Below are 19,272 nucleotides of genomic sequence, written 5' to 3' on the forward strand. Positions count from 1 at the left end.
TAATTTGGTCTGCGGCCAACAGCTCCTTCGTGCGGTGCCGTCATTTTGCGGGGCCGGGTTGGCACAGACAGAGGGAAATGCGGGGTCGTGGGGAAGTAATTCGGTCTGGGCTCGGTTTGCTTTGCTTTTCTGCCGGTTGCAAATAATGTGCAAAAGGATCCCAGGCTTTCTCGTCACCTCGAACCGTGCCGTTTCTTCAGTAAAGCTTTTGGGGTGTGGGTCGGTCAAATGCAGCCTGCGGGAGCCAAATGTCTTGTCGGGTTTTGTAATCCTCGTAGTCACTTGTTATTACTGTAGTTCCCTGATGATTTTTTTTTTCTAACTACCGAGCTCTACCAGCACGTGTTTTAAAAAATAGTTTAGAAAAGTACGTGTAAAATGTGCAATTTGAAGTTTAAAATTTTAAACTGTTTAAAGTTATTTATTTCTGGTCTACGGCAAACCCTTACATTTTAAAGTTCCGTTTTGTCAACACTTAAGTGAAGAAAGGAAAGTTTAGTTTTGAAAATTCCTCTCAGTAATATCGCGAGCAGGCGTAAAAGAGCATGCATCTAAAATATGTGAGAATATTAACAGAAATATTTTCTGCAATATTTCCCTAACACTACAATGGATCCCATAAAAAAAAAAAAAAAATCCACGTTTCTAAGGACTTATGTACCTTAGGTACAACTATTTTCTGAAACCGTTGTGTACTTTTAACTAACAGGCAAAAGTACATTTCTCCTTTTCCCATTTTATCTTTTTTTTTCTTTTTGCTTCCAAAAAATCGTTCTGATTTCAAGCTGCAATTTCTGTGCATATTAGAGAGACACAGGCTTTAACTTCTGTCATGCTGAAGCAGAATCAATAGATGCTTTAATTTTTTTTCAGGCTGTTTAAATATAATTCCTAATTTTAGCAGCTTTTCAGAAGCTCCCTTATTTCTGCTCTCCATGTATTTATTTTCTGATTTGCCTTTATTTAAGGAGAATGTTTCCTACGATCAGGGTTTCCTTCTCGGGAGTGGATCCTGAAGCCAAGTACATTGTGTTAATGGATATAGTTCCTGTGGACAATAAAAGATATAGATATGCCTACCACAGGTCTTCCTGGTTAGTGGCTGGAAAAGCTGATCCTCCGCTCCCTGCAAGGTTTGTAGATTCTACTGCTGGTCTTTCTTTTATTTTCTTTGCTTTTTATTTTCTTTTCCTTCAAGAAATACTCGCTATTAATCTTTTCACGCTGTTAGCAAAGAGTGCTCTGAGACTTCGAGTCTGTGCTCAACAAAGTTGATTGCAAAACTCTGATTTTCTGTGATGCAGAATCGGGCCTCAAATCTCTGCTTGAGGTTTGATTTATGCTGAATGTTCCAAGGCATGCAGGATTTGGCTAAAGGCTCTTTTATTTATTTATATATATATATATAATATATATATATATATAAATAAATTTTATGAAGTTTGCTTCAATTCAGATAAGAAAGCTTAAAAAAAAAATTGATCTGTCTCTTGGGTGTGCCCCCCCACCCCCAGTATTTGACCTCATAATTTAAAGCAATCCAAGCACCAACAGCCAAGTCAAAGTAGAAATACTACATTACAGTTCAGTGCTGTTTATGCTTGAAATTACATTATTTCTTGATAACATATCCAGCGTTTGCTAACCAATAATTTTATTCTTGCTTTTAGTCGTCTCTTAGACAGCAGGCAAAGTATTGATCAGTTCTACAGCGTATTTGACCTCATAATTTAAAGCAATCCAAGCACCAACAGCCAAGTCAAAGTAGAAATACTACATTACAGTTCAGTGCTGTTTATGCTTGAAATTACATTATTTCTTGATAACATATCCAGCGTTTGCTAACCAATAATTTTATTCTTGCTTTTAGTCGTCTCTTAGACAGCAGGCAAAGTATTGATCAGTTCTACAGCACAGAGATTTTTTTTTTTTTTGTTAAGAAATCATGACATTTTCTGAGACGTTAGGGAAAAAATCAAGTAAATTCCCCCCCTTTTCTATACAGAAACAAAATGCTGTAGAAAACTAATTTCTAAAATCATTCTGTTAATGTAATTAATGACTGACTCCTTTCAGCATCGGGAAACTGAGGCTACAGCACTAGGCTGTACGGTAGGAGGGCACTTCAGTGGAGACCCACGCTTCATCGTATTCAGCCCAGCACTTCAGTGCCTACTTAAGTCCTCAAGCCCAGTAAGACCGAAGCACATGTCGAACGGCTTTGCTGAGTCAGAGCCGGAGATATGGAAATAACGTGGATGCCTCTCTGGCTTCAAAGAAACTTTTCGTGGAGGGCTCTGTGCAGGCACACAGATCCCCTCCAGGTGGCTTAGCCCGGGGTTAAGAACTTGCTTATTACAGAGTCAGGAATTAGAAGTGAAACGCAAGAAATGGAAGCACATTTTTTGTGTGTGTGAGTATAGGGACCAAATCCTGCACGCTTTTCTCATATAAATAGTTCGACTGAAATCTTGCTGACTGCTGATCTCTGGAAGGCGGCTCAGGGAAGTAAACAAACAAAAAGCGCATGCAGAGAAGCTGTGATTAAAGACAGCAACCTAGGAGTTATGTTGGCTTTGTTTTCATGGCCAAAAACTCCTTCTTGCAATGTGGTTAACGTCTGAGGGCTTCATTTGACGTATTGTAATGGGCACTGATCAAAACCCAAAGAAAAAACATGGATCCTGCTCCAAAAGAGTCAGCATCAAAAGAAGAAATAAGGGAAGGACAGAAATAGTTTTAAGGCAGGGTTGTCCCCTTCTTATTTTTCTGTTCAAGTGCCTTTCGGGATACCTTTAACTAGACGGCTAATTCACATTATCTGGCATAGACTAGTTCAATGAGGAAATGCAAGAGTGTAAGACAAGAGGTTGATCCTTGGAATAATTAGCAACTGCCCTACTGACTGTTTTAGAGCTGGGGTCAAACCTTCTCGGAGTTTAGTATTTATCATCGTACTGTGGTAGCTCTTTAAGGTCCTCATCGAGTCAGTGCCCCTATGTGCAAATGTATACCTGTGCTGTTTAATTTTCAGGATGTTTTCAGGGTGTTTTGCCCCTGTGTGCAAACGTGTACCTTTCCTGTTTCATTTTCAGGATGCTTAGCCAAAAGACCATTGATCGCAGGCACAGATTACTTTTTCTTTGTATGAACAGTACTTGCGTATACATTTATGTACTTTCTGCTTCTTTTGCTCCCGTTTGGTGAGAAAAAAAGATGTCAAGAGATTCAGCGTGACGATGTTTGCATCACTAGTGCTTTTTCTGGAGTGTTAATGCATCTTTTGAGGTGGGAAGCCTCAGTCTTGCTCAGATTAAAAGTAGTACTCCTCCCATCGCGAAACGGGTTTAGTCCTGCCCTAGTAACAGAAGCCCTTAATGAAGTTATCACTCGTGATTTCTTGTCCCCCAAACACATGGTTTTAGCTCTCCTTGCTTGAGGAGTGTCAGGGAGGAGCGCAGGCGTGCTTAGCGTCTGGGCGCTAGTACCAAGGTACGAACTCCCCACGCACATCACTGCCTGCATCTGCACAGGCACAATGGCATCAGGGGAATTATTCAGCAGTCATGTTATGCACGGGTCTAAGACTTTGCAGGATCGAACCCGTTAGGTGTTTTGCTCTTTCCATCATAAAAATAACTTTCAATGCTAAGACAGTTTTTTTCCAAGATTCATAAGTATTCTGTGATTCTGTTTGAAAGATTAACCCTTTGGGGAACTTTCTACAAAGAACAGTTTTATCCTGCTGTCAGAGTTTAAGACAAGTTTATGTTGCAATGAACACTTAAATAAAAATACTTCTCGGAGTCTTTTGTAAATCTTCTAAAGTGCTATCTGGGGATAGAATTCCTATGCGATATTTTATGTTTGTCCTTCCAAATTGCTAAGACTGTGTGAAACATCAGTTTAATAAGTTTCAGCATGCACCTTTTTTCGCTGCTCTTCCTTTTTCACCTCCTTTCTTTCATTCAAAAGTCTGTCTTTTTTTTTGTTTTTCATTTTTTTTTTACTGTATTTGGCTACAATCATTTGTTTAATGAAGTTATAGCGTTTACAGAGAACTCTAGGTAGGAAACCTTTAGAAGGTATTCTATTTTGCAAATTATTTGAGACATTAAGGTAATTAAAAGCGGCATGCACAAGGCTTGTAGGACCAGACCAACTGTTAAACTAAATAGAAGGAGAGCGGTGTCGCATTCCAAAATATGCAAGAAGGAAGCAGTACCCAAACCTTGCATATATCATGAAACATTATATACTGTGGAGCAAAGTCACATCCAAATATGGCTCTTAAAGCCTTTGTGAATCGAAGCGAGCAGCCCCTCGCATCTGGCCGGCCTTAGGCAGCAGAGCCCATGCAAACTTCTGGGGGAGCCCCGTGTGCTGTGCTGGAATGTGCACATTTATTTCTCTAACCCACTTGCTTGTGCGCGCTCGCGGTCTCGTCAACTACTTCTACTTCGGAGGGCGATATGTCTAGTTTTCAAGCCTCTTCTCCAGGGTGTACAAGCTCAGGCTGTAGGATAATTGTGTGGATAGGTGTAGTTCACCAGGTGGAACCATGTGTTGCAGTGGGATCGACAGCGTGTCGCAAACCAGTAAAGAAAAGCAAGGTCTATTAATACATTTATGTAACCGATATTCAGGTGCCCATCCTTCAGTGACTTTGCCGTTAGTGCTCTGCTAAAGTCCAGACACTTTGTAGTTTGAAAGCAGTGCCAAGCGTTAACCAGCCATGGTGTAAAACAATTGTGCTCAGCTTTTAGACACATGAAGATCCTTACTCATTCCCTGGCACATACTTGAAATAGTTTGGCTTTTTGGTCCCATTTAGCCAAACCTTGCTGAGCCTAACACTCTGTGATCACAGTAAACATTATTAGCTATCCAGACATTAGAAATTAGGAGTCAGGCTCCAAAAAAAAAAATATCACAAGACCGGCTGAAAAGTTGCAGGATGTGTTTGGGACTCTTTTTGTTTTGCCTTCTCTAATTCAGGGCTCTAAAGATTGAGATTTTCAGTTTTTTACAGGGAGGCAAAGTTAATTTTCATGAGAGGTAAAATTCTTTTGACATAACAGGATTCCAGGTCTTGGGTTTTCAGATACATCATAGTTTTTCATGAGCCTTGCAGTGCAATCAGCAGAGTCGATACCAGTGAGGACGCCTGTATGCTAGGAATATTTTATTGCGACAGGAACCCTGGCTCAGCATCCCTCCTGTGGACACAGCTATAGCAGCCAAGCTGTGCTTGGGATCAATGTAAGGAAAACATCCTGCACCTCTGAAGCGAGCTGTGCTGGTAAAACTTTAGTTTCGCTGTGTCTCGGGGATTCTGCTGGCAAAAACGAAGAGTGCAAGATCAAATCTCCTTCCTCTTTGAACAACAGAGCTGTACTCCCCGGCGCCTTTAGTATGGGCATTCCTTGATTAGGGATCAGCGTAGTTTATCAGAGAGTTACGCCCCATCGTTTAGTGGTTTTTCCATTCTCCTTCTGCCTAACCAAAATCGTAGCTCAATGACAACAAAAAATGTTTATCTTTCTAACCCGGCATCGCAGTGCTGCCCCACCCGTCTAATGGAAGAAATCCATCCGTGTGGCCAAAGACATCACGCAAAAAGAGAGTCAGGCCCTCAGTGAGTGATAACCAACACTGACAGAAGCAGAACAGGTCTGGTTTGCACTGGCTGAAGGTCTAGTTCAGCTCTTAATTCACTAACACAGAAGAACGTTTGAGTTAAATAATTTTCAGCAATACATTATTCCTATAAAATCATTGTTTTTAAATAGCCTGGCACTTGTAATTAGTCTAGTCATATTGTATATATCATTGTATCTACATGTCTTCTGTGCTTCCTTTTCTTCTGCTTAATTTCCCAAGTGGTGGATTGTTAATTACAGAGCTGCAATTAATTTTTTCATGTCAGACCACTGTGCTGGACTGCAGCCTTCAACCTCTTATAAACAGACGTCACCACAGCTAACGCGTGATCGAGTGCAGGTTAAAATCATTATCACGGCTTAATGTTACATATAAAGAAAAATGCATTTTTATCTACATTCCCCCATTATCTCTCTAATGACACCATGTTTTTTCTCTTGGAGCTGTAGTCATTGTTATTTTAAGTGCTTGTTAGTTCAGCTGTGGGGAAAGACATGATCAATTTTTCATTTGGGAAAAGACACAACAGAGAATGTTAGTTAATGTCTCCATTTCAGATAACTAGATAAAATAATAGGTATGGTTAGACAGCAATCTAGCACTTGGAGATGGGATTCTTCATTACATTCCAGTGAATTAAACAACTCAAGTCATCTGCTTTACTGTCTTTCATTAATGGTCGTATTTCAGGCATTCATTAATTTGGGGGAGATTGTGTGTGTCTTGTTCAAGTAGCAGCTCCAAGCTCTCAGGAAATCCACATCCGTGAAACCACTGCGTATCCCGAAAGCAAGATATTATGGGTGTTTTAATTTCATATGGAAGTGGTGCCCATGCATAAGACAAGAGGTGAGATTTTTTTTTTATGAGCAGGCCTTTTCCCTATGTGTTTTAGGTTGTACGTGCACCCTGACTCCCCGTTCACGGGAGAGCAACTGCTGAAGCAGATGGTGTCCTTCGAAAAAGTCAAACTCACCAACAACGAGCTGGATCAGCATGGCCATGTGAGTAGCCCTCCTTGTGGGAAAGGGTAAAGGAACCGCCATAGGGGAATTGCTGGCTTGTGCCTCAGGGCTATGCTTGCAGGAGAGAGACTGCGATGGCGAAAGGCTGCTGTGGCCCCGACCTTATACCTCTCTTGGCTAGCCCTTCGTACCGCAGTGGAGGAGAACACTGCATGAAGCTTAAACATGTTGGGTTTTAATTTCTGTTGTAGAGGAACAGGTGACTTCAGAAATCAGTTTTTTTACCTTTCATAAGGTAGAGCCCAGGTCAATGCAAATGTTCAAATTATGCTCCTACCACTGTCAGAGGCAGGACATCCATTGCGGAAAAGTTCAGGGTGGAGTCGAGCATCAAAGTGAGGGAGAGAAGGGAGGCAGGCGAGCTTTTTATCATGCTTCTGCCAGCATTTTGCTGTGACATGGCGGTACGCTCTGCCACATGTACTGGCTAGCAAGCTCACACGCTTTTCTGTGTGTGCTTGGAAGCTCCCTCTTGTTACAGGCAACCTGTTAGGGTTGGGCCCATCAATAAGAGCTCTTGTACTTCCAGAGTGAGCGCAGCATGGGCACAGAGTCAGCAGAAAATACTGATGTGACACCAAAGCAAGGGCTATCAAATTAGAAAAATAAATGTGCCTCAGTTGCCCTTGAAATAACTGTAGGCTACCTGAAAGTCAAGGTGCCACAGGGTGGCCTTGGATCGCTAAAGGAAACAGGTCCCAGCTCTGATCAGCACCAGTTTGTTGTCACAATCCCTGAGGCTGGAAGCTGGTAAATAGGATGCAGAGCTTCTGGCCATGGGCTCCTGCTATGCTCCATCAGCGGGGACAACTCCTTTAGCTACCTGACTGTCTAATGGTAGGTGGTAAGAAAAAGTGTCATCCATCCTGTCCCTTCCCCAAAAGTGCCTGTAAAGTGCAGGAACGGCCTGGTAGCGCCTCCAAATTGCAAAGGAAGAGCTAAAAGTTTTGCCTCTGGGCTTGGCAGTTCCCCAGGGGAAGGCTGAAGGAGCAGGGGGACGGATTTGAAAGGGTTGTTGGCTGAGAACAGGGCAGTTAAGAAGAACGAGCGTAAAGGCAGTGTTAGTAAATGAGGTGTCGGGAAGAGAGGAGTGATTTTGAACTCTGAAGCATGTGTAGGGGTAACTAACCTGTAAAGCTGAATAATTGTGGCATATGTGGTGTCAGAAATCCCTCCCCTAGTGTGCTATTTATTGCCTTTTCGGACCATGTGAGACAGTGGCTGTTTGTCTGAGTTGTGTTCTGTGCAAATGCTTCTCATCCAAAAGATAATTTTTACTCATTTCAAGATCTAAGAATTGAACCACAGCCACGATCATTTAAAATTCATCCTGGAAACAACAACAACAAAAGTAGTTAAAAAAAAAAAAACAACAAACAACAAAACAAAAGAAAGCCCAGATAGATGCCTCTGTGTTGTTCTCTTTTAAAGATCCATCTGTGGGTATATTTTTCTTGAATCCGGTTCCCACCGTTGTTCCCTTCCTGACTAGTGGAGAATGTCTCTCTTCTTTTCTCTCTTTTATTTCATAATCTGTAGAAGGGCAAGGCTGAAGATTTGTAGGCTCTATCACCGAGTGATGATAGAGCAGTATACTTGCACATTTAAAAAGAAGCATTTTTCATCATAACAGGGGCCATGTGTGCCTCTAATAAAGGGCTCGCAGCAGTATATTGCAAACTAGTTAGGAGCAGTGCAGTTCCCAGAAGCCCAGATGAGTATAAAAAAGAAGTAGGTCTGAGAAGCTGTCGGGAACAGAGACATGTGACAGAGCAAGAAGACATAATTGTCTCACATACAGGCAGTGGGAGAAAATGATCCATAGCGTTTGAGATGTGGCCTCCTGATTAACTTTCCAAGAAGCAGCAGAGGTGGATCCCAATTCTTTACGCGAAGGCTTTGGACAGCTGAAGTCGATGGAAAGTTTTGCATGTTCAGTTAAGAATAAGCCCTGAAGGCTTGATCCCATGTTGAGATTTGCATGACAGGTGTTACGCCTTCACGGAGCACTCCCTTTTTAATATTTTGTGGTTATTATGTTCCAAATCAGGGTGTCAGGTTTTACGTGCTGCCTTATTGAAGCTATGCAAATACCATCATTGGATGCTCAGTAGAATTAAGGAAGAAATTCATACTCTGGAGCCGTTAAGGTGGGCTCACTGTGCTATGGCCAATGGCATTTCTGAGCTCCCATGTACTAAGAGAAGGGGAGAATTGAAATGCCTCCTGAAACCCCTCCCTTCAGTTTGAAAGAGCCCTTCTTCACTGATGAGATCTTTTTAATTGACCTGCTAAAATCTTAATTATGTTTGCTAAGGCATGTTGGTTCCTGAGGAAGTTTTAATGACCTAAAAGATGCCTTTAAATACCAGTTATAGGTAGAGAAGCTGGATCCAACCTGATTCCAGTTTGTTCTAGTTGCTTGCTTTCTCCATCCTCCAGAAGACAGTTTTGGTTGTCAAGGTAATTGTGGTGTTTTATTTGTAGGGTGGTTCATTTCCTGAAAAGGAATCTGAAGAGAAGAGAAGCATTTTTTTGTTCTAGCATTTGTTTGTTTTCTCTTATTGCGAGACTTTTGGAGTTGGCAAGCATCTCTGCTTGTGTATCTTCAGCAGCGTGCATAACCCCATAGCTATGTACATATTCTCCTCAAGCATCAGGCAGAAGTCTTATCTCTGTGTGCATGACATACAGCTTGCTCCATGGAAACACTTTCAGATATCCTCACCAGAGGAAGGAAATGGCTCCTGTCTCTGGATTTTTAGAGTCAAGCGAGTAATTCCCATTTTTCTGGCTGTGGAACATTTATGAACGTGATTTTTTTTTTTTTTTTTTTTTTTCCCCTCCTGGATTTCTGGTGATGTTTTTCACACAGACTGCTTCTTTTAGGACTTTTGGTTGCACTTAGTTGGGGTGGCATCGTTTGTGGTGAGGTGAGCCATGAGTGTATACATTATCGTAATTGCTTTTCTGGCGTTTATGATAGCAAAACTTAAACACATGAATGTTTGCAAAAGCAAACACAAAGGTGTGAACATGGCCAACAGGTAACTGTGAAAGCAGGGGTTTCAGAATAGCCACAGGGAGCTATGCCCAGGTGTTTTTTTTTAAAGTCAACCTGGCAGAAATTAGGAACCTCCATGCTTTTAGAAAGCAAACTTTGCCTGGTAACACTCTTTGGTGAATGTGGAAGCCACATTCACAGCGTAGCTCCTGAATTCAAAGTCACCTCGGGGATTTCGCAGCTGGCATCCAGATTGCCTCTGGTGACCGGTCTGTAGCCAGTGGGAGCCAGATGCCTACAAACCTGCCTGACCTTACAGCAAGCAGGATCCTGTAAGGACAGATCCTGGTCATCTCCCCTGCTGCAGGCTGTCAGCACGAAGGCAGATGGGATGGCTGGGGGCCCGTGACCATGCTGTACTGCTAGTAAGCGTGTGCTGCTGTAAGTATACATGCACCTGATGTTTCTCGTGGGGCACACCAGCATGAGTATCGCAGAGCTGGCATCAGGGATTTTCTGATAGCTACACCATGCAGGTAGGGGACTGCTTGGACTTTGAGACCACCCTTGGGGGGTACTCTGTGAGATGCACCCTGTGTATCTAACTCCTTTAGGCTGTTTTGATGGTCCTAACATAAGAAGTTGCATGGATATTAAGGGGTATCTTTGTGCAGTATCCTGCTGACTTTAATATCAGTGAGTACTGCAACACTGGCAGCCTCTGTGGGGATGCAGATGGAGCACTACCTACACAGACCCTCACAAAAAGGAAATAGTGACCTTAACCTTGGCCATGAGTCTTTTGTGACCTCCTGGCTACATTCGGTACTTGTTTTGTACCTGAATGACCCGACTTGCCTCTGGTGGGAGGGCGCGGGTAGAGCATCGTGGCAGGGGATGTTATCCATGTACACTTTTGGTTTCGGAAAACTTTCGTAAAGGATTACGTGGTCTTGTTTGCAAAATGGAGTTTCTTTATCACAATTTGCATTCACAGAGGAGTGGAAGGAAAGGGCATGTGTGAGAGCTGCTCTGTCACAGCTTTTTCCTCCTTCCGCTCGGCTGCTGCTCAGATGTAATGCCTTGGTGTGGATATTGCGGCCACGAAAGGCAATGGGAAGCGCTGAGCTCTGTGGACCAACCCCTCTGTAAGCTCATCACCATCCAAGCACCGTCCTTTAAAATGTCTTTTCCAGCTGCTTAAAGCAGCCCAAGTGACTAGGCTGGTAAGACAACATTTTACAAAGAGAGGGAAAAGTGTTGAGGATATTATCGGCAAGGTCAATGGCCATTGTGTGTGTGCATATATAAAATGGTGAAGTAATTTGAGAAAGGACCCGAGTTGGTAAAAGCAGACATGCAACACTTTCAGGACAATGGCTCCCCATCACTGTAATGACTTTCTTGTTGCTGTGTGCACCCCCCAAAGTCACAGCGCGAATCATAGCAATATTTGGCCAAGAAGGAGCAGCAAAGAAAACGCTGATGGAAATTTTAGCCGTGACAAAGCTGTGTCTAAGCTCCCCACTCCAATGCAACGTGCAACCTTTCTCATTGACTGGATTAGCATGAAATACTGCACCACTTCTGCTGTGTTTCAGCTGAAGTTAACGCTTCCCGAGGAATGCACATTAGCTATTCCAGATGTACAGAGCTGGCTGTAACATCATTATGGCCCCTGCAAAATAGAACCACCCACACCATTGCCAATTTCGTCTTGTGACTGTGATTATATCCAAAACAAGGACTGGTGCAAGCCGAGCTCTGTATTTAATTCTTATATTGTAATACTGTGGTTAGAGGCAGCCGAACAGGCCTCCAGCCAGGGGTAACTGAAGCAAGTGGGACTCTCGGTTTGACTCCAGTGAACATTGAAATTGGTTAGTTGGTACAGTAGGTTTAGAATTATTTTGAGAGCTCATAAACAATTATTAATGAGGATAAAATGGCAAAACCTGGTCATTTTGGGGTTCTGTACTGGTTTCCCTTCTTGCTCTCATTTTTGGTAGTCTGTGGTGAAGAGCATCTACGAAGTAGTTTGCTTTAAAGGTTTGCCACAGTAAAAGGATCTGGGGAGTTTTATTTTTGGTCAGCTGGTTTGTGGTGGTGGTTTTTTGGTTGGGCTTTATCTTTTTCTGGTTTTTTTTGAGGTGTTTCTGCCTGTTTTCATTCTGCACCTGCATATTTTTGCAAATGTGGATTCTCGGTCACGAGCTTTCAAGAGTTACATATTTATATTTGCAGCTGACACCTGCAAACGGGGGCACACGCTAGCAATAACAAATTCTGTATGTAAAACACCTCACCTGTAGGAACAGGTATTTATACTTCAAAAAACGTGTGCTCAGCAGCGGCGTAGGAGTGAGAGGAAACCAGCTCCTGAGGTGCCTGCTTTTCCACCTTCATTTTCTGGAACTGCCCAAAGGAGCTGGAGACTTTGCTCTGAATATCAACCCCTGGCTAGTTAGATTTCAGATGTCTCCCCTGCAGTGTTAACTGGATCTTTTTTCTCCCCTACGGTTTTATAGCCTTCAAGGGTCCTGTTAACCTTCCTCTCAGGACAGTGCCTTCTCATGCTTTCTTGCAGATCATTTTGAACTCCATGCACAAGTACCAGCCAAGGGTCCACATTATTAAGAAGAAGGATCACACAGCTTCTTTGCTAAATCTGAAGTCGGAAGAGTTCAGGACATTTATCTTTCCAGAGACAGTTTTTACAGCTGTTACCGCCTACCAGAATCAATTGGTGAGTACGGTTGCTAATTTCCACGGATTTAACTAAATCCCACCCTGCTGAAAACTCCCTTTTCACCGATCTAAACTAGGAAAACTTCTGATATAACCTACCTTTCCATGCCAAGGTCTTTAGTGACCTTGCCCAACCTAATTCATATTCGGGAGTAATTCTTTACATATACGGGTAGTAGTACTAACTTCAAAGGGCCGTAAGGATTATTCATGGGAGTAAAGGTGACATGAGAGAGACTTTAACTTGTCTTCCCTTCTGCCTATACAAAGCTGTTTGCATATTATCATTTAGTCTCTTTCTTATTATAGCTCATTAAGGAACTGTTCTTATTTGCAGTGATCTTTCACGCCACGAGCTATTAGCTGAGAGATATTCTGGTTTGCACATGATGATTTCATGGGCTTAAAAAGTTGATTAATTAAGCTGTAAGGCTCAAACGTAAGGGAAATCACTCAGAGATATTCTTTTCAGAGGCTGCCCAGATTACATCCAGATGTTTGAATTTCAATTTGCATGCCAGTGAATAATATATACAAAATGGAGGAGATCATAACAATGGATTGCTAATGAGTAATTTTAGGAAGTATATAAACAATCGGAGAGCAGAGGTTCTGCTTGATGGTGGATAGGGCTTTAATATTTAAGTCAGTGGAAATATGTTGTTGGCTTCAGTGTGATTCAGAGTGTGCTTTAAGGTCTTAATGACTATGGCACTTAAAAAAAAAAAATACCTCTTTCCCTCTCTAATTCCCCCAAGTTAAGAAAAGTATAAGTACTGTCCAAACATGTGGGCAGGCAGCATCACAGAGTCCGTGTACCTGCTGGATTATTTAAAGAAGTCTGCATTTCTTAATATGAAGCAAAAGTAATTAATTTCTAGATGCTATGAATAAAATGAAACTACTGTATAGGGGGCCAAAGAAGCTCTGAAGAGAATAGTCGTAGTATTAAGTCGGTCCTTCGACAGACCCCCACATCCCGCTTTAAGGCTTTAATATCAGAATGTATTGATTTTAAACCCAGGTTTGTATCTGAATGCTGTGGAAAATGCATTCAGCACCTGGCAATCTCAAGAATATAACGTTTGGACAGGCGGTTAGATTTTTCCACTTAACTTTCTGTAGAAACCAGCAAAATAGTAACAGGCACAAAACCAGCTAAACCTGGAATTTGTTTCTGTAGGATGGATTTGTGTTTACCGATGATATTTACACCAGAAATGTTTCTAAACTAACCTTCCCAAAGCACATACATTGAGTCCTGGAAAATTTCTCAATGGAACATCTCCGGAACCCCTAGAGGTTGATGCTGTCATTTTATTTATGACTAATGAAAATGGAGCCTTTTTTCATTTTTGCCATTTCTTTCAGAACTGTTTTAAGGAGGGGTTGATTACATTTCTGGAGGTTATTACTTTCAACAAACTATCTCATAATTTAAGATTTAAAGGGCATGCATTTATTTAAACAGTCAAACCACTGCCACAGAGTTGAATTGTAGGTCAGATTTCATTTAAAAATGCTTTCTAGCAGATGTTCTCTAATTGTTTGTGAGACAGTCTCTCAGGAAAAATATGGCCATAAATGATTGAGTCTCATCTGGCTTCGGTGGATACAAAAAGTTTCTTTTGTGATGTCATACCAAATCTTTAATATTAGGAAAATGGAAGTTTGATTGGTGAAAATACGCTCAAGAGATGAATAGACGTCCTTATTACTCTGCAGTGCAGTTGGCTCGGTGCGTTGGTGATCTAAGTCGATGGAACTAGTTAGAGCTCGTCTTTTTTCAAGGTAGTTTTCAAAATGCTGCCATAAAAATGTTTGCTGGACGTGAGGCACTAACCCACCGCTCTCTGCAACATCACCATGAGTCAAGGGCTTATGGGTATCTTGGGAGTAGGATGAGACTATAACTAACTTGCTGAGCTCTTGCAAGGTCCTGTGACAAGGCTAGTGTTCAGGGTAGTTTCCACCACTTGTACCTGCATGATGAGACAGCCTCAAACCCTCAGCCAGCGCTGAGGTCCCGTGTTGTTTGACCAGCCCACGGGAACAACCGGTGACCTGCAGTACCTCCTATGTAGTGCCCCAAAGCAAGGACCTTCCCCAGAGAACTTGCCCCTGTATGGACCCAAAATGCCAGGCAGGGAAGGCAGCAGCCCAGGGGTGCAGTGAGTCTTCCAGGGTGGCAGAGCAGGTGGGTGGCAGCCACAGGAGCAGCCACTCAGCACATCGTTCATATACTGCAGACCAGTAATTAAATACTCAGGTTCTGTCTTTGTAAGCCTATCCCTCCCTCTCTGTGTTTCCCTCCCAGGAGACCTCTTTCTCAGAATGAAAAGTTGGATTCAGTTGTCCTCTTTTTTTTTTTTTTTTTAATTTTGGAGGAGAAGCCACCTCATTTTGAAATACCTTTGTTTGAGACCATTTGATTGTTTGAGGATTTGGGAAATATCCCTCTTCCTTCTGAGTCTCGAGGGCCAGCTGTTAAAAATGAGGTTGTGGCCTATGCAATACAGGCTTTTTTTTGAGGAAAGCCAGGCTGACATAGCCGCTCAGTATGAAATGCTGAGAGCTGTTGATTTTCATGGGCTTCAGCTAGAGTTGGTGGCATTCGCTGCCTTGCAGGACAGGTCCTGTGCTGACCCTTGTCAAGCTCCAACTCCCACTTACAGTTTTATTTTTAATTCTTGGAAGAAGTATGGCTGGAAAAATCTGAATATTATGATGATGCCTCAGGTTTTATTCACCAAATCTCATTTGGTTGGACAGCTAGAAAATTTCACAAGGGCGATGGTGTATTTTTCTCCTGCTCCCAAAAAAACACAGTGGAAGCCACCACCTATGCCTGAAAAGTTTGACTGCAAAGTTAAGGGGGGCCCTGATGCTTTGAGGCAGAAAGACAACTGATCAGTGGGTGACTCTGGCTGAATGCAAAGGCTGACAGGATGCACTAGGAAGGTTTGTAGTTGCATTTGAAGAAGGGAGGAGAGTTTTGGTTGCAAGACCTCTGTTTTTCCAGGACTGTGATGGTTTTAATGGGGTTACTCCTTTAACCCAGGTTTTGTCACTTTAAATCTGAGTTGTCCCTACATTTTTCCTCCCTCCTTCCCTTCCTCAGCCTCTTTCCATGCAAAAACAGTTAAACTGCTCCTATGTGATGGGTGGTAGGTCTGGCTGAGAACATTTGCATTGCAGTGAAGAAAAAAAAAAAAGGTGGGGCTGAATTGAAGCAACGTCTTCAGGTTTGCAGGAGGTGGCTGCTAGTTTGGGTTCACGCTAGCTGACGTGCAGCTCTACCAACGAGGGTCAGATGTTAGCAGGGTGCTGTGCATTGCTCATGGAAAAGACAAGCTGATTCATGCTGTTAAAGTATTTGGAAGCAGTAATGTTGTACGTGAGTGGGTTCCTCCTGCGCTGGGTAACATGAAGGCTGAGCCCACTGTGCCCTTCGGTCTTTCCATTGCCATATGTGTAATACACCCTGGTTTGCCTCCCCAGCTTTGCAGCATCTCAAGAGCAGCGTGCACACACACACGAGAAGCATGGATAAAATTAGCAGTGAAGTCAGGAGGATGGATTGGTTAACACTTTGTACGCTGCAATACCTTAACACTATATTCATGTTGTGTTGCTCTTTTCTGTGTTTCCAGATAACCAAGTTGAAAATTGACAGCAACCCTTTTGCTAAAGGATTCCGGGACTCTTCCAGACTCACTGATATTGAGAGGTAATGGGGACTTTCTGTTTACTTTCCATGCAGATAAGATAAAGAGAAGAGAGAGTTTGTAGGAAAACCATCCTTTCAACTCCTGAGAAGCTGTGCATTTTAATGTTATCTTCTTGCATATAGTAAGCCTCCTCCACCTCTTTTAAAAATACTTATAAACTTTATGAAGAAAGAGCTGTTTTGAGTTTTGACATCTGTTCCAGTTGGGGCCGATATATTAATCTTCCTGAGGGGGCTTCTTGAAAGGGGGAGAGGGTCAGTTTTACAACTTCAGAATGAAAAGCTTTTTTCTTATCATGCCATTTAATCCTATTGAGGGCTGTGAATTGGGTCACTCGGAAACAAGGGCAGTGGTCCTGTGAACAACATCTTTATAGCTCCCCACTGCTCCACACAGTGGAAAAGAGAGAGGGGAGCTTCCCAAAATACACTTCAGCAGTCCCAGACACTGAAGTCAGCAATTGTTGCCATCAGGACAAATCCCATAACTCCCACTCTGATGACAAAGATGCCATTTTTGTTTCACCAAAATTGTACTGCAGGCTGCATCAGGGGAAACCTTTATCTGGAAACTGTTGAGCTGTGTGTGTGTACAGTTCATTATAAGCAACTGCTGCCATAGGGACAGAAGCATTAACCCACGGTTGTGTAGGAAATAAACTTAAATCTCTTGGTAGCTCTCCAGCGCGTTACATTTTTATGATATCGTATCAAATAGTTTGGCAAATGAAGCAAATTAAGCTGCCTGCGTCCTTTAGGCTGGAAGAGAACTCAATGGAGATAGATATAGGACATCCAAATTTTCCCATGAGCACATAATCATGAAAGAAAGTTTGGAGAGGCCAAAACCCTCTAGGCTCCTATGTGGGGATATCCAGATGTATCTGTGAATCATCTGTCACGGGTGCATATAGGGGACAAACTGGTCAATGAAGTCATATCCATATAGCTAGAGAAAGTCTTTGCAGCATTTCAAAAGTACATCAATCTAAGCAGATCCATGGCTGGGAAATCGTGGTATATTTTATACCTTACTAGTGACTGGAACATTAGTGATCCGTTGAGTAATTGGGTGAAAGAACAGTAATTTGGGAAAGCAAGCTTGTAGACTGCAGTGCACACTTGCAAAGTTGTTAAAAATTGCTTCCTAAGTGAAAGCCTTAGTTGAAAATGGGAAAAAAACAAAGCAGATTTAATTAAAATAGCATAGCCTACTGTATTGACAGAGTACTAAGGTAAACAACATCCAAAGCTCAGGTTTGTGTGCAGTAAGTCGTCAAGAAAGGACCTGTAGGAAGAGAAGAGACTTTCATTTCTCACATTTCAGTTTCCTTGTTTTACAGACAGGCGATATCTAATGACACAGCTCTGCAAGGGCTGAGAGAGTCTGAATAGATAAGCTGGGAGAAAAACTTAGTTACCTCTGTGCAGATGAACCAACTATCATGGTGCTGGATATGAAGGGAATTTTTCCAGAGGACATCTTATTATAACAGCACATGGCATGGAGTCAGAAATGCTGAGCATAAACCGCAGTGCCCTTTTGTTTATTGATAAGTGTAAGAATAGAGACTGAGACAGGCAGCTTAGCCCAGGCATGAAAGATAAGGTAGCCAAATGTGAAACCTACAATAAATACAAGAAATGGAATGTGAAAAGTATTGAAATGACATCAAAGCTCTGGACTTGAGAATCCAAGTTTGGGTAAGGTCTTATTTTGACTTAAATGGGAAAGCTTAGCCCTGATCAGGGAACAACAGTATTAAAAAACCAAAACAAACAAAACAAAACCTGCTGCACGACACATCAGGTAATGAGATAGTAAAAGTATAACGGGCAAGAGGGCTGGTAAGAGACTCTGAGAATTTCCGAAGTTATCTGATATGGCCCAGAAATACCAAGGGTTTTTTTTCAGTTCCAGCATCGAAATATTCAGGCAGATGGGAATGTCATTCTCTGAGTGCCCGTTGGTTCTATAGATTTCATCTTAGCGCCAGCAAAATTGCTTAAAGAAATCTGATATAAAGCAAAAGAAACAGCGGAGTGAGATATGACAACAGGCAGCGTTTCTTGCTTGATGTCCATCGCGACATGCATTGCAAGATTTAGGTGATACATTGAATAGCACAGCATGACTCTTGCTCGGTCTAGTTGGAAACTTAGTTATTCCTGTAAGATCACTGTCTGAGAAAAATATTTATTTGCCAGGGGAAAGGCTATGCAGGCCAAATGCATATCTGCACAGCTCTTGAAAATTGAATATTTATCTAGAAGCTGTGAAAATACCTTCCATGCACTGCTTTCTAAGCAGGCCCGCGTACAACGCGTGCATGCATAATCCGCAGTGCTGTGCGGTGATCCTAATGGTCTCCTGTAAAGCACCCTGTGATGTTAGGGCCAAGAGAGCACTCATTTATCGCGAGTTCCAGCTTTTCCAAATGACCTAAGTAGTGTGAAAGTGTACAGAGCTTTGTATTTCATTTCCAGGTATTTAAGCCTCCTTTTTCCTAAACAGCCTTTGGGGAGGGAAACAATCAGATCAATTGATCTTTAGAGACCTAAAGAAATTAAATTAGTCTGGAGTCAGTTACTGCACTAAACCATCCAGTAATTGGATTGCTCCTTGTAACTGATTGAAAACAGCCTCTATCTGTAACAATATAGGGAGCTTTTCTTTATAGTAGATCTGAGAGAAAAACACATCTTTTTATGACATGATGACAGAAATTGCACTTTTTTAACCTAATTGAATATGATTTTATAAATACATGACTTTAACGATTTCAGGCTTCCCATTCTAGATTTACGATCCCTGTGTAGGAAATTCAAGCTGCAAATGCCTTTAGGATTAAATCTGTTTGCATTATATGTGTTGGAGTTAAAATAATATATGTAAAGGTAGTGAAATTTGCAAAATGGTGGAGGAGGTAGGCACAACAAAGCTGTTGAAGTGCCTGTATTTTCTTTTGTTCCTGCCTAAATACCTCACAACGGTTTCCTTATACTCATAGCTATCTATGCAAAGATTTTAACCGCTGAAAAAAAATCTGAGTTTAGTATATACCGAATTTTCAGTAGGATGTGAGATTCCTTCCACAACC

The 19,272-nt window shown here is 42.0% G+C and overlaps 1 protein-coding gene across 1 annotated transcript in view; it reads left to right on the forward strand.

The window, feature by feature from the left end:
- The window catches only part of TBX20 (T-box 20), a 187,882-nt gene that overhangs the window by 154,974 nt on the left and 13,636 nt on the right, over positions 1–19,272 (forward strand). Inside the window, exons 4-7 of the mRNA XM_009273498.2 lie at positions 969–1,133; positions 6,560–6,668; positions 12,281–12,439; positions 16,095–16,171. Coding sequence (XP_009271773.1) covers positions 969–1,133; positions 6,560–6,668; positions 12,281–12,439; positions 16,095–16,171 — 510 coding nt within the window. The remainder of the gene's footprint in view (positions 1–968; positions 1,134–6,559; positions 6,669–12,280; positions 12,440–16,094; positions 16,172–19,272) is intronic.

This window comes from Aptenodytes forsteri, unplaced genomic scaffold, assembly GCF_000699145.1.
Source record: "Aptenodytes forsteri isolate BGI_AS27 unplaced genomic scaffold, ASM69914v1 Scaffold270, whole genome shotgun sequence".
NCBI classification, from domain to species: Eukaryota; Metazoa; Chordata; class Aves; order Sphenisciformes; family Spheniscidae; genus Aptenodytes; species Aptenodytes forsteri.